Here is a 13,948-nt window from a genome sequence, read left to right as displayed (position 1 = left end):
CTTCTCCCCAGGCACGTCCCGAGATGCGGGCAGCCTCCCTCCTTGTTGCTGGCCTTTCCTGTGGGGCCTCACAGATGAGCGTGCGGGCGGTCACCACGGGCGAGTGCCCGGCTCCAGCCCCAGGACTTTGCCAGGCCCTCTGTCCTCTGCATCGGACAGGTCCTTTAACTACAGAGAAACCCGCTGCGCCTGGTGCCCTTCAGAACCGAGAGTGCAGAATTGCAGCTTTCCCAGTCCTCCAGACCAAGGCCAGGGACAAGCACGTGTGGACTGGGCAAGCTTGTTGACAGGCTCAGCCAGAAGTAAAGAGCGTTCCTTCCACAGCAAGACTGGCCAAGCCTTGAGCTGGGTGCTGGGGAGAGAGCTCTGCGAGCCACAGGCGGTGGTGGCTGGGACCCACTGAACCGTCTGGGATGAGCACTGCAAGGGGACACGTTGCTCAGAGGACGTCTCCCGAGGGGCCGAGCTGATCTGAGAGGTCGGGGACAAGGCAGGGCCCTCTGTGAGCCGGGAAGCAACCCCCCCCCACCTCCCCACCCTTCAGTGAGAAGACTCAAGCCCTCGACCCGCATGTTTGCTGGTGAAAGAAATAGAAGCCCCGCCCTCTCTGCTGGCGGGGGCTCCGTATAGCCAAGGTGTTTATAGAATCGGATACCGGTCCTGGGGGCAAGGAGTGGGTGACCGCAGCCCTCCTGTGCAGGGCCCGCGCGGATGGCCCTGGCTCCTGCCGTGTGGTTGACGTGAAGGGTTAGCATAAAGTTGGCTCTGAGGCTTTCCCCCGGCCCTTGAGGCCGACCGAGGTCTAGGAAGTTCTACATCCGGATTTGGGTTGGGGGCCTAGCCCACCTCCGTGGGCCAGCAGGACCGCAGGGCCTCGGCACCCAACTCTTCTATCCAGAGTGCGGGACCCACGCCGGGGCCAGAGGCGCTTTTTCCATCCCTTCTTGGTGGTCCCGGAGCTCCAGGCTCCAGCACGCACTTCCACGTACAAGCTGTGGGCGCTCTCGGTGCTCACTAGCCCGGCCCCCACGGTCCATGAGATGCGGGCACGTCCGTGTGGGGGAGCACGGGACCCTCAGCACGGCCCTCCCCCAGCTTGCCTCAGACAGACCTTCGCCCTCGGAGTCGCTTGCAGGGCGCGACCCATCTCCTGGAGCCCAGAGCTTGGAAACAACTGTCTGCGGTGTCCTCACGGCCTCCTCACGCCTGCACCCCTGCCCCCTGTGAAACGAAGCTTCTCTCAATCTGGGGAGGCGCGTGACGTCCAGCCCGAGGCGGGGCTGTGCCTGGGGCTCTGCCCTCACCTGAAATCTGTGGCCGCCTCTGCCCTTGGCTTCCCCGGGGCTCTTCCTAGGCAGAGAGCTGAGCTGTTTCAGAGACGGGAGACTGTGACCGCAGGCTGCCGGGCTCCCCGGGAAAGCTGAGAAGAGATGCTCCTGTGGAGAAGGGGCCAGAGGGGCTCCGCACTCCAAGTCCCCGTTGTGCTTCCTGAAGAGTTGTGCACGTCCTCGAAATGTCACCCCGGAGGTTGGGTTCCTCCTCCAGACGGGACGTTAGCTCCCTGTGGCAGAGGCAGCCCGGCAGAGCCTGTCTCTGGTTGCAAGGACGGCATCTGAGACACTGAGCAGAAGCCACTCTCTTCGTGTCCTCCTCAGCCGGCAGGGAGATGGCACGTGTCCAGGCTGACAGGGTCCCCGCCATCGCTGGGGACGGACGCCCTGGAGGCTCTGTGCCGTGCCCTGGGTGAGAGGGGTGCCTGGGAGAGGCGGCCACGGGCCTCGGTTCTGGAATGCTTGGGACCCGTCGTGGGGAGCTGCCACCCGAAGGAGCGTCATTAATCCAGACTGCCACTCCGGAATCTTCGGCCCCTCCGACGGTGGTTGGCCTGAGATTTATTTTTGCATATTTGATCATCACTGGGGTCCTGCCAAATACATGAAGAGCGTAGATAGAATTCTAGATAAGTGGTTAAGGTGCCAGGAAGACAGCCCGTCCTCAAGGCCCTGGGGCACCGTTTGCATACAGGCGATGGGCACCCTGTCATCTTACGAGCTGAGTAAAGCGGGGGCTGCGAGAACCCCTCGCACAGAGATCTCGGATCTCCTTCGGCTATACTTCTCACCCTGAGACGGGATAACAAGCGGTTTTCTTTTAAATAAACCGGAATTTATCTTCTCCGACCTCAGACTGGCTGTGTTTTGTTCGGCCCCCTTTTAGCCGACCCGGGTCGCTGATGCCGTGAAACGTTTTAAGACTCTGTGAGACGCTGCAAACTACGTGACGTGTTTCCGTAAGAGGTCATTCTCAAAAGCGCACCTGAGATGACATTAACGTGCATATGTTCTGTCTGTTTGAACACTGCCTCCGGGGGATCCGGGCTCTGAGGGGATACAGGTGGAGACGGCCGCTGGGACTAGGAGGGAGCAGACTTCTGTGGGGACACCCTCCCGCACGCGGAATGAGTGTCCCCCTCGCCACGGGCCCGCCACCTCCCTCCCTCGCCTGGCAGGGCATGCCTGGCATTAACAGACACTTGTCCTGTCCAGACAGGCAGTGTCGAAGTGCCCGTGGAACCTAGGAAGGATAAAATTGTCTCCCCTAGCGCTTTCTTCCCCGAACACCGTCCGAGTCTGTCAGCTGGAGCCGGCCCTGAAGCCCACGCCACCCGAGTCCACCCGTCCTACCCCAGTTCACGCCCAGGGAGCGAGCAAACCCATCCAAGACCCTGGTGGGGCTGAAGTCCAGGGAAACGTGTGCTTACTCGCTGTTTATCTTATGCCGTCACTTTGCACCCCCCCCCCGCCCCGTCCCTTAAGAGAATGAACCAGCACCAATAAACTAATCCTCTTTGTTGTTGTTCCTTTTATACACACGTATGTACGCTTTGGGCCTAACTAGTAACCTGTAACTATGGAAACGGAGGCTGCCAGCACAGCTGTGAGGACACAGACACGGGCCCCATGTGTGGCTGCCACCAGAAGTACGCCCTCCACTCAGACGGTCGGACATGCATCGGTAAGTAAGTGTGCCGGGCACTGGCTCCCGTGCGCCCCCCCTGCCCCCCCCAGGGTGCACCGTGTGGCCCTGCCGTTGGCCAGCACCCCACCGCGGCCCGGTTCCCAGGAAGTGAGCCTGAGGGAGCAAGAAAAGGAGCGCCCAGGTCCCCACCGAGGGGGCCGGCAGACGTCCCCGAGGGAAGCCTTCTGTAGAGACTTACCCAGGGCCATCCAGCCACCCAGGACCAAGCACCTCCGCTCCGTGTCACTGTGGGCTCTCTGCGGGTCCTCCTCCTCAACAGGGGGGTGGCCTGTGGGGAGGAGGAAGGTGTGTGCGCCCGAGGAGGGGACCTTCTGTCTTTAAAGCGCAGGGGTTTCCCTCCCGATACGGGGATGCACAGCACATACGCCTAACCTGCATCTTGGCCCCATTAGCGACGTGAGCTGCCCGCCACAGTCTAGAAAGCCAAGGGGTTTGCTCAGAAAGCAGCTCTAAGTCTTCATCGTCTACACCAGGGGAGACGGACGGAAGAATCCCGGGGTAGGGCGGGGGGGACTCTGGGTGTTTTTAACTGCTTCCACTCCTGAGCTAACGGAGCTCTCGCTGGACTTCTCCCAACTAGAGTCCCTTCTTGTCAGCACTGCCCCTTCTGTCACCTCACCTGTCGTCACATGGAGTCCCCGTCCCCCCGGTCCTTACTTCCAAGAGGAAGCTAGAATATCTGGGGTTGCCTCCTGCCGTAATCAGTAGTCGCTTCTTTCCCACCCAAAAATAACAGCACATCTTCCAGCTGAGAAAAAGAAGAATTCAAAGTTGGCACCCACCCAACTTTGTTCATCCTCTGCTTTCTTTCCCTCCGACGTCAGCCACCCTTAGAGGCCCACGGTCGCTGGTCACGTCTGTTCTTTTTAAGGGCGGGAGCGGGGGGCATCTCTTCATACTGACTCTGAAGATACACAAGGGGTGGCCAGCAGGCAGAGGCGGGGAGCCAGAGTTTGCTGCCGCCTTCTGTCCCCGCGACTGCTCCCTCGTCCTGTGAGGGGCCGAGCGGGGGCGCCAGGGCCGGGGCCGGCCCCCAGCGTCTCAGCCTGGTCCCGGCTGTCTCCCAGGGGCTGCTACCTGCGTGGTTCTCCCTTCCTCTGTGTGGTCTCCTCTCAGACGGCCGTTTTGGTTTCATTTTATCTCATTCCTCCTGCTTTTCTGGTGATGGTCCCTGATTGCCTGTCTTGTCTGATAACCGACGTTCATTAAGCATTTTCAGAGCCAAAAGCCAAACCGAACGAAACAACCAAAAAACGAAAAAAAAAAAAAAAATTTTTTTTTTTTTTTTTCAAAGCAAAACCTGGTCTCAGACTAGTGTCTCTATTGCAGCCTGATCCCATCTAGAACTCCCTCTCCCACCTCTCTCCCTGTCTCCACTGTCCTGCCGGGGGGACCCCCCAGGGCCCCCCAGCCCCTTCCTGTCTGTCTGCTGGGTCGCCCTCCCTGTTTGTGTCTGCAGCGCAGCGGCCCCCGCCGGCCACGGGACCAGCGCACTCAGCCGCCGGCCAGACACCCACCCAGCCTCGTCTCACGCATCTTGTCTCTGTCCACCTGCCTCGTCGTTCCTCATTTTTTTACCTTTTAGCGTCTGCTGCATGTCAAGGCCCCTGCCTAACTCTCCTCTCTGACGTAACCTCCCTCGCCCCCTCTTTCCCTCCCCCCCTCTTTCCCTCCCCTCCCCTTAGCGGTCCTCCTCCTCCGGACCCAGCTCCTGGGCCATCGCCCCCCGCGGGCCAGGAGAACCACCCGTGTGCCTCCGCTCACCGCCGCGCAGGCTCCCCACCTCGGGAGCCCGTGTCCCCACACACCTCCGGCCGAGCCGAGGACCTCCTGGCCACTAACCTCACGTGCGCCTCCACGGGCAGCATCGGGGCACAGCGTCTTGCCCGACGGCCAGGATGCTGCCGGCCGGCCCGCCTCTCTCTCCGCACGCTCCTGAGATGACTGGCCCCTCTCGCGGCCCCTGTCAAGCACTTGAATGTCTCGCTCTAGTCCTCTATAGACAAGCAGGCAACCAGCGCTGCCCCAATCGAGCCCCTGTTCTGTCTGTCTGTCTGTCCGTCCGTCGGACCGGGTCCATCGCTGTGCGTGTGTTTGTTCTCCCGGGTGTTTTGTTCTTAACTTTGCATGAGTGTCTGACGCACGTCCGTGCCCTCGAGACGGGGCGTCTTGCTGTCCAGGCACAGCCATCACCGGACCTCACGGCCCTGTCCCTTTGTCCTGTGCCTCGTCCTGTGCCTGCCCGTCCAGCCTGAGCCGGGGTGCCTGCAGTCACGTGTGTCTGCCCGAGCGCTGAGGCCGTGCCGTCTGCTTCCGCGGCCCCCCGCGGCTGGGTCCGTCCACTCTGACCTCAAGCCGCCTCCTCTGTCTGTCGGCAGATGGGCCCCGCGTCCCGTCTGTGCCCTCGTGTGGTCGCCCCGCCCCCGCCCCCGCCCCCACCCCCGTTCCGCACCCCCCCCCCACCCTGCCGCCTCCTCGCCCCTGCCCTGAACACGCCCTTGGAGGTTCCCGGGATCGGCCCCTCGGCGCAGACGCCGCGCCGGCCCGGCACGCCGTGTTGGCTGTGTGTGCGCCACGCCGGGAGGCTGACTGTCTTGGGCCGCGGGAAGTGGGCTCTCATTAACCAGCGGCTCCGTGTTTGTCCCTTACTTGTGTTTTAGAGAAGGATGAGGCTGCAATTGAGCGCTCTCAGTTCAATGCCACGTCAGTAGCTGATGTGGACAAGCGGGTGAAACGGCGGCTCCTCATGGGTAACACTTTTCTTCCACTTCCTTTGTTGTACTTGCACCCTTGTCCGTGTGCGTGCGCGTGCGTGCGTGCTGCGGTGTGGGGCCGGGAGTGCGTGCTGGCGTGCGGGGTGTGCGTGCGTGGGGGGGGGCCCCCCCCGGCGTGTGCCCGCGCGTGCCGTGTCTGAGCGGGGGGGAGGGGGCTCCACTCCAGATGTGAACTCGCTTTTCCCTCGTTAAAGGTTTTGCCCCTCACCAAACACGTGTATCTCTCTGTGTGTTTGTAGCAAAGAACCCAGAGCCAGTGTCTGGGGGCCTCTGCGGGTAAGGAGACCCCTCTACCCACCGTAAATGTCCACATTGGCTGTCGGGAGCCCCGAGGTCAGCAAAGCGACACTGAGACACAGAAGCAAAGGAGGGCATTAGGGCAGAGCAGCGATTCAGGCAGCACGGTGCCTCTCGGTCTCCTTGCCAAGGAGGGAAGCCACGCTCAGGGCGAAAAAGACCCATCTAGATTCGGGGCCAGGGGATCTCCGGGGCCTGCTTGATAGTTGGGAAATCTGCTGCCCAGAGAGGAGAGGACCGTTAAGGTCAAAGCAAGACTCACTCGGCCCCTTCCGGCCCCAAGGCTCCTGACCCTGTGAACGACCCAGCCTGAGGTGGGCATACGGGGACAGCCCTGGCCCATTTTGTGCTGGTCCTGCTTCAGGCCCCCACTTGTCCTGAGGGGGCAGGTGTGATGGCGGCTGCGCTCCAGACACTGGCCCCGGGCTGGACCCAGATTCTAGGGAGGCTCGCCCGGAAACGGCTGGCGCTGCCCAGGGTGGCCCGGGCGGCCTGCTGGTGTGGCTGACCCTGAGCAGGGGAGGGGGGAGGAGGAGGAGGAGGAGGAGGAGGAGGAGGAGGAGGAGGAGGAGGAGGAGGAGGACCCGGCTGGCTGCTTGTCCATCGAGCTCAGGCTGCGGAAGCACGGGGCAAGTCTGCCCCTCATTCATCCATCCCCCTGCCCTCAGCTCTCCAGTTCTGCACTTGCTGGCCCCTGAGTGGTGCCAGCTGCCCGGGCCTCTGGAGCACAACCGTAGGGTCGCTTGGGACTGTCACACCCTTCCTTGTGGCACACCAGCCTGGGGCGCTGTGGGTCAGGTGGTACGTTTCCTATGTCCCAGAGGAGGAAACTGAAGTTCGTGGGGTCCTCTGGCTTGCCCGCAGTCACATACTACCCTTCGCAGCTGAGCTTAGCCCGAAGGTCGCGGCTGTGTGGGCCATCCTAAGCGTCAGGGTCCCGGGGCCGTGGAAGTCAGAGCCTCGGGGTCCCGGAGAGGTCACCTAGTTTCATGGCCCTCATACGGACCTCAAAAGAGTCCAGGCATCTAGGGAGAAGGGAAACGTAAATGGGGCCACGGGAGGGATGGGGCCTTTCGTGCTGGGAACTAGGCTTGAGGGCCCCCTCCCTGGTGGAGCTTCGAGGAGCAGAGGAGAGCCGGGCTGACAGTGTTCTGTGAAGCCTGAAGTCCATGCCGGGCAGGACAGGCGTCACCCTGCTTCTCAAACAAGAACACTAGGGTTCAGGGGGTCTGGAGGATTCACCTCTGGTCACACGGGCAGACGGGACTTCTGTCTGGAAGTCCCCTCTCCACAAGCTCTCTGGACAGGACTGTCATGTTGACTTGGGCTGTCTGGGCTGGCCTGGGAAGGGCTGGAAATGGCCACGGGGTGGGCTTGAAGGCCCCAGCGGGCAGGCGCGCCCACGAGTCTCCAGGACCCAGAGCTAAGTAACCATCCTTGAGGGTTCCATGAAAGGCGCCGTCTAGAGCACTGGTGCGCCCCTCCCTCGAGAGCCCATAATTCTTAGCACCTGTCTCCTCTGAGAGCAGCCCATGTGGGACAGACTTGGGATCCAACTGAACTTCAGGCTCTAACTAGCAGCACTTGGCGAGGACGGCTGCTCCCAGGCTGTGTGAACGGAGGCACGACAATGGAGAACGAGGGAGGTCGCCAGCCCCGTTGTCCCCTGTGCTGGTCAGAGCACGCCTGGGGCATCACATTCAGAGCCCGGCCCTGTGTGGAAAGAGCAGCGTAGACCGTGAAGGGAACCAGAGTTGGATGAGCATCGTCGGCCGGTGTGACGGAGCCTGTGGCTGGTGGGCATGTGCGCCCTGTTTGGGGTCCTTGGAAGGGATGCGGTAGAATAGGCAGAGGGAAGGACCTTGTTCTGTGGCCCAGGAGCAGATGAGGGAGGCAAGACACTGAAGGGTTTGAGGGCAAGGTCGGACCCTGGGCCACCCAGCTCCAGAGTCTGCCCCCCTTGACCCGGATCCTCCTGAGAGGGCAGAGACTAGCGAGGAAGGGCAGAGCCGGAATGCCCTGGAACCATCTACTATGAGCGGTGCCCATTATAGTCACGGTACAGGCTTCTGCCAGAGCAGGGCACGCGTGCTACAGTCCCCCGGTGGCTGAGATGCCAGTGACCTTCCTGTGTCAACAGGGCTCGTTTTTAGGGGGGTAGGATAAGACTGAGCGCAGGGTGGCGCTTGGCGGCCCTGTGAGGCCCCGTGAGCATGCGCCACCCCGGCCCTGTCCGTGGTGCCCCACGTCAACGACAGACTGGTTCTGCAGCCTTGGGGTGACACCCCCTTCTCCGTGCCACAGAAAGGGTGATGGTCTGTCACAGAACAGCCTGGGGCCATTCAGGGCTGCAGAGCCCTGCCCCACCCTTGGGGTCCCGGCTGCACCCAGCCGTTGCTCTCTGTAGTTACCCCCAGTCACCGAGCACAGGCGAAGAGCAGGGGCGGTTACATTTCCTTTCAAGAGGCTCCAAATACGTAAGAGATTTTCTGTTGACATTAAAATCGATTGAAATATTTGGGCTTGAGGGTTGGAGTGATAAATTTCAAATATCTGGCCGACTTGTGCGAAGCCCCTGAACACCCCGCTAAGTTTGCCAGGGGCCCCTGGGGCCCCACTCACAGCAAGACTGATGAGGCGCTGTTTTGTTGTTCGTGTCAGCCCGGGTCTTCGGTCAGTCCCTTCCCCACAGTGTACGTGGGTTGGATGCCGTGTTAGCTTCCTGTTGCTGTGAACAAGCTACCGCAATCTTAGTGCCTTAAAACAGCACAACTCGTTGTCTCCCGCGGGCCAGAGACCGGACTCAGGACTCACCGGGCTAAAATCAAGGTGTCAGCAAGGGCTGCATTTTTTTTCTGGAAGCTCTAGAAACTTCTAGAACCACCCACATTTCTTGATTTTTGGCCACTTCCTCCGTCTTCAAAGCCGGTAGCATTGCATCTCCCTGACCTTGCTCCCGTCTCTTTCTCTGACCTCTCTCCTCCACTTTTAAGGAAACTTGTGACCACATCGGGCCCACCCAGATGATCCAGGACAAGCTCCCATCTCAGGGGCCTTAATTTAATCGCATCTGCAGAGTCGCCTCTGCCATGCAGGGTCATGGGGAATTAAGGACGTTTCAGGGAGCTGTTATTATACTGACCGCAGGGGGTTCACGCTTGGGCTCGGAGGAACCTCCCGGGATGTCTGGCTGCTGTGAGCTCCAGAGGCAGAGCCCACGTCTGCCCTCTTTACTGGTTTATCCCAGGGCCACCGGGGCCACCATTCTCCCGGCACAAGCCCGGGGCTGGCAGCACGGGATGCATTGGACGGTGCAGGAAGCCCCGCCCCCGCCCCTGCAGGTGGGCTTAGAGCCCCCGCCGCCCGCCCCCCACCACGGTGAGCACCCACCGCTCCTTCCGGCAGCCTCAGTGCCCTTCAGCCCACTCCCTCTGCTGACTTGCGCTCCTCACCAGTGAGTCTTCCCGCAGCCCTGAGGCAGACGTCCCCACTTTGCAGATGGAGGTGAGGCCCCACAGAGGGAATACTCACACTCCTCCCCCCCAGCTCCCGGCCCCTCTGCCCACCCAGGGGCCGCCCGCCTGCCACCTCTTTTGTGCGGCCACCACCTCCCAGGCCTCACCAACCTCCCAGGCCACCTCCCCCCAGACCTACCTGGCTGGCATCCATCACCTCCCGGAAGCCACCCTCTGCCTGTCCCTCAGGCCTGCACCTGCAGCTTCCTGCTCTAGTGGGCCCTGTCACCCACCATTCTTTACCCAGGTGCCATCTTAGAGAGTTCCGCCTGACAGAGGCTTGTCCAGACCTAACTGGTCCTTCCTTGCCACCCCCATCTCCACTCCTTGCCCCTCCTCCGCCAGCACTCTATTTTGTCATAAGCCTGGGACTCCCTGACGTGTGGCAGATGCCAAGACTATGCCAGCTCTGATGGCCCCTGGGGGCACAGTGTGGGGCCTTGCCCAGAGCGGGAGCACAGGGTAGGCTGGTTGGCCAAGAGCATGAATGAAGGCTTCCTGGAGGAGGGGACCGGGGTTGAGTGGGGCCTCACTGCTCGCTGTTCACACAGGCAGGTGTCCAGCTGGGAGAGAAAGGGCAGACCCAGATCCTGAATCCTGGGCAAGGCTGGCAGTGGGGAGGGGCTCAGGCAGATGTGAGGCAAGGGAGGTGATGACACAGGGCAGGTTCCTGACCCAGAGGGGAGACTGAGGCTTAGAGGGGTGTGACTCACCCCCAGCCTCCCAGTAGGTCAGGCAGAACCAGGGTTCCTGGTGCCCGGGCCCTGCATTTGCAAGGACCAAGCCTGGCTGGGGGAAGCGGGCCCGCCCCCACCCTGCAGAGGCCCAGGGCACTCGCCCTCAAGTCCCTGGGCTGCCTTTGGAGCCTGAGGCCTTGCAGCCTTCCCCCTCTCTCCGGGCCCCACGTGAAATCTGAATCTGGTTCTAGCCGGTCTGTAGGCCCGTCTCCTAAAGTATAAAAACTGTGAGAGATGATCCTTCTGGGGGCACAGCTAACACAAGACCTCTCCCGCACGCCCCTGTCTCAGCCCCCAGAGTGAGGGTAGGGGCGAAGGCAGGGTACGGGGAGCTGCGGACATTCTCCCTCCCAACTACAGGTGTGGGTACAGGTCAGTGTGGGCAAGCCGTGGCCCAGGCTCTGGGGGCGGGTTCTGTGAAGGAAGACCGCAGATGGGGCGGCGGGCGGAGAGAACCTGGCAGGAAACGTGGGCCGAGGCCCAGTTGTTGGGCTTCAGACCCTGCGGTAGACGGGGGTTTTGCAGACACGGCGTGCGGCAGAGAATCCTAAAGCGTGAAGCCGGCGTGTGGCGGTGTGGACGCGGCACGGGCCAGAGCGTGTTCGTGAAACTGGAGGTCAGAGGGGGGTGGGGTCTAGCGTGTGGGGAGCTCCGAATGGTGTCACAAAGAGAGTGACGTGGTCAGACCGCCAGGTGGGATGACCCCTGAGGACTGAGGGAGACAGTCGTCCTCCGCTGGCAGAGGTGGCCGGGCTCAGGGAGGTGAGGGTTAAGCCAGGGTCCCCTGGCTTTTCAGGGGCAGGTGTTTTGTGGCTTCCCTGGGGGAATCCATGCTTGGACCAGAGGGCTGGGCGTGGGGTGAGGGGCAATGAACTGGGCATTGGAACGCCCGGCCTGCCCCGCTGCTCCTCACTCCGCTCCGTCCCACCGGTGGCCGGGCACACTTGACCCCCGCACACTCCTGGGCCTCAACGCTCCCTGCCCGCAGCCCCTCGCTGTCCTGCCTTAACCCTTCCCTAGTTTTCTTGGCCCCTCAGGATTTGGTCCAAGTGGGTCCCAGAGCCCTTTGGGATGTGACCTCAACGCCCCCCCCCAACACCTAATGGCCCAGTTCCTGAGGTATTTGCCAGTCGACGTGGCTCCCCTGCCCTGCCACGCTCAGGAGGGCCCTGGAGGGGCGATACTGATTGTCCGTGGTGGCCGTAGATGGAAGGCACCCCAAAGAGCGCAGGGCATCTTTATTTTACGATCTTTTGTTCAGCCGCGCTCTCCAGAGAGCCCCAGCGGGGAGAAACAAGTGAAACTACCCCGGGGCCCCAGCCACACCCCCCTCCCCTGCGCCCCTCCTGCCCCAGCCACCTTGCTGCTCCCCCTGGCCTCGCTCGGGGCTTCCCGGGCCGGCACCAACCAGGAGCAGGCCCGGAACAGCCAGAGCTCAGGGCTTCCTGCGTATTTCCAGGTCTGTCCCAAGGAGGGGTCGGGGGGGGGGGGGGGTCACGCTGCTCAGCCGGGCCGTGTCTCTGTCTTAAGGACCACGCGTTCTTGATTAGGGTTCCGCTAACGGTGACTCTTTCCAGTTTGCCGTCCTGGCCCGGGCTCTGGAGCCAGACCCGGGCTGCATCCTGGCGACCCAGTGACTGGGGTCACCTCACGTCTCTGAGCCTTAGCGTTCTCTTTTGCAAGGAGGGGGTCGTAGTCTCTGCTCTGAAGCGGCTTGGATGAGGTGCTTGATGTGGAGCACCTGGCCCACATGGGGCACAGGGCAGCCGCCCGGCTGCATCCGGTCTTTCCACCCTCTCCTCCCCAGGCCCTCGGCACCGTACTAGGGCACCCGGAATGCTGGGCCCGGGCCGTGAGGCGAGAGGCCTCGGGCCTGCCGGACCTCGGTCGGGTCACGGGCGGTGATGCCATAAGAAAGGGGGCCGGAAGAGCCAGCGGGGTGAACAGGCGCCTTTCAGAGGCCAGCCAGGCCCCTGCCGTCTAGAGCCCTCCGTGAGGTCCACCCAGCTCACAGGCCAGAGCTCCGGAGCGGGAGGGCGGGCTCCGTGTGCCGGCTGCACCGGCCCCAGGAAGTCCCGGGCTCGGAGGGGGAGCGCCAGACGTTGGTGTGCGGGTGCCGGGCGGCGCCTCCCTCAGCCCAGGGCCGTGCTCGGACCGGGCTGTCCCCGAGGGCCGGCAGCCATCAGGAATCTGGAACAAGGCTCCCCTCTGCCGGGCAGCCTCTGGGCTGAGACTTTGTGTACCTAGACACGTAGATGTTCCCAGCAATCGCCAGGGCGCCCTTCGTGGTACAGGTGAGACCGAGGCGCGGGGGTGAGCGGCCGACCCCCTAACCTCCCACAGCCCCTCCAGGGAAAGGCGGGCAGGTGACACACAGCCAGAGGGCCTTAGCTGCTGGCGGGTGTTCTGGAAGAAGGGTGTGACCCCCCAAACCTCCACGGCCACACGTGGTTGGAAGGGTCACCAGCCGGGCCTTCGGGAGCCCTCCGTAGAACCACCCCCTCCCCGCTGAGGACTGCCTCAAACAAGAGGGTGCGTGTGAGCCCCCCTTGATCTGCCCTTAGCACCCCTCCCCTTAGGAAGCAGAGTAAAGGCGGGAGTCAGAGGCCAGGGTAAAGGCTTGCCGTGGCTCTGCCCCTGCCCCCAGTATTAATATAAAACCTCAGTTGGAGAAACTTCCCCAAGGTCTGCTCATCTCACTCTTGGTCGGCCTCTTCCCTGCCGTCAGCCCCCACCCCCATTGCCACAGACTGCCGGGCACCGTCCCTCAGGTCCGGAAGGGCCCTGCGCTCCGAGCACCGGAGTGGAAACCCCACCCACCAGGCTGGCCTGTGAGAGGGTGTGGTCCCTGAGATCATGCACCTGCCCAGTGTCTCCAGAGGACAGTGTCACGGACACTTACTCGCAGCACACTGCCCTGAGCCGGGATGGGGCCCAGGTGGATGGAGCCCATGGGGTGATGCGGGCCTGAGGGCCTGGTCGTTCCACGCAGCCTGGCCAGAGCCCGCACAGGGCCCGGGGCGGGGGGGCGTCCCACAGTCGCCCGCCTATGTGCGACAAGGGCAGAGTCCAGAACCCACTCAGGCTGCCTCAGGGCTGGCCGGCTCTTTGAAAATCATGGGCCGAAGGGTCCGCTGGCCTCAGATGTGACAGAGCAGTGCTGGGTGCTAAGCGGGGCTTCCGAGGTTCCCTCCCACTTCCCCTCAAACCCCGGCTTGGGGCCCCTTCCCCGAAGGGCCTACAGTCCCGGCCTCCACAACTGCCCCGCCCCCGGCTCCACACACCCCCTTCCCCCACAGCCCCCATATCACACTGCCACCAGCGTGTCCCCCAGGGCCCAGCTCAGAGACCGGGGTGCTCCTGGGGCGGGATCATCCGGCACCCGGCCCTCACGGGGCGGCTCCCCACATGGGTAAGACCACCCTCCGCAAACCGCTCCCGGGAGCCGGCAGAGCGGGGCTTCCGGGCAGAGGTGAGGAGGCAGTGTGGTAAGGAGCAGGGGCGGCAGGCGGCAGACAGGGACGACCCCTACTCCCCCCGGTCCCTGCCGAGGGGCTGGGGAAGCGGCTTCTGCTGTCGGCCTGAG

At 62.8% G+C, this 13,948-nt stretch overlaps 1 protein-coding gene across 2 annotated transcripts in view; it reads left to right on the top strand.

Moving 5' to 3' along the window:
• SCUBE1 (signal peptide, CUB domain and EGF like domain containing 1) overlaps positions 1–13,948 on the top strand; it is a 130,268-nt gene that overhangs the window by 77,065 nt on the left and 39,255 nt on the right. Inside the window, exons 6-7 of one of the 2 annotated variants that reach the window (XM_047066719.1) lie at positions 2,899–3,015; positions 5,700–5,789. In XM_047066719.1, the coding sequence (XP_046922675.1) occupies positions 2,899–3,015; positions 5,700–5,789 (207 nt within the window). The remainder of the gene's footprint in view (positions 1–2,898; positions 3,016–5,699; positions 5,790–13,948) is intronic. The other variant, XM_047066720.1, reaches the window with a different exon arrangement.

This window comes from Lynx rufus, unplaced genomic scaffold, assembly GCF_022079265.1.
Source record: "Lynx rufus isolate CCGP_SWC_20201006 ecotype Redwood Valley unplaced genomic scaffold, mLynRuf1.p SCAF_7, whole genome shotgun sequence".
NCBI classification, from domain to species: Eukaryota; Metazoa; Chordata; class Mammalia; order Carnivora; family Felidae; genus Lynx; species Lynx rufus.
The sequence above is the reverse complement of the archived record's forward strand: the minus strand, read 5'-3'. Positions and strand labels throughout refer to the sequence as shown.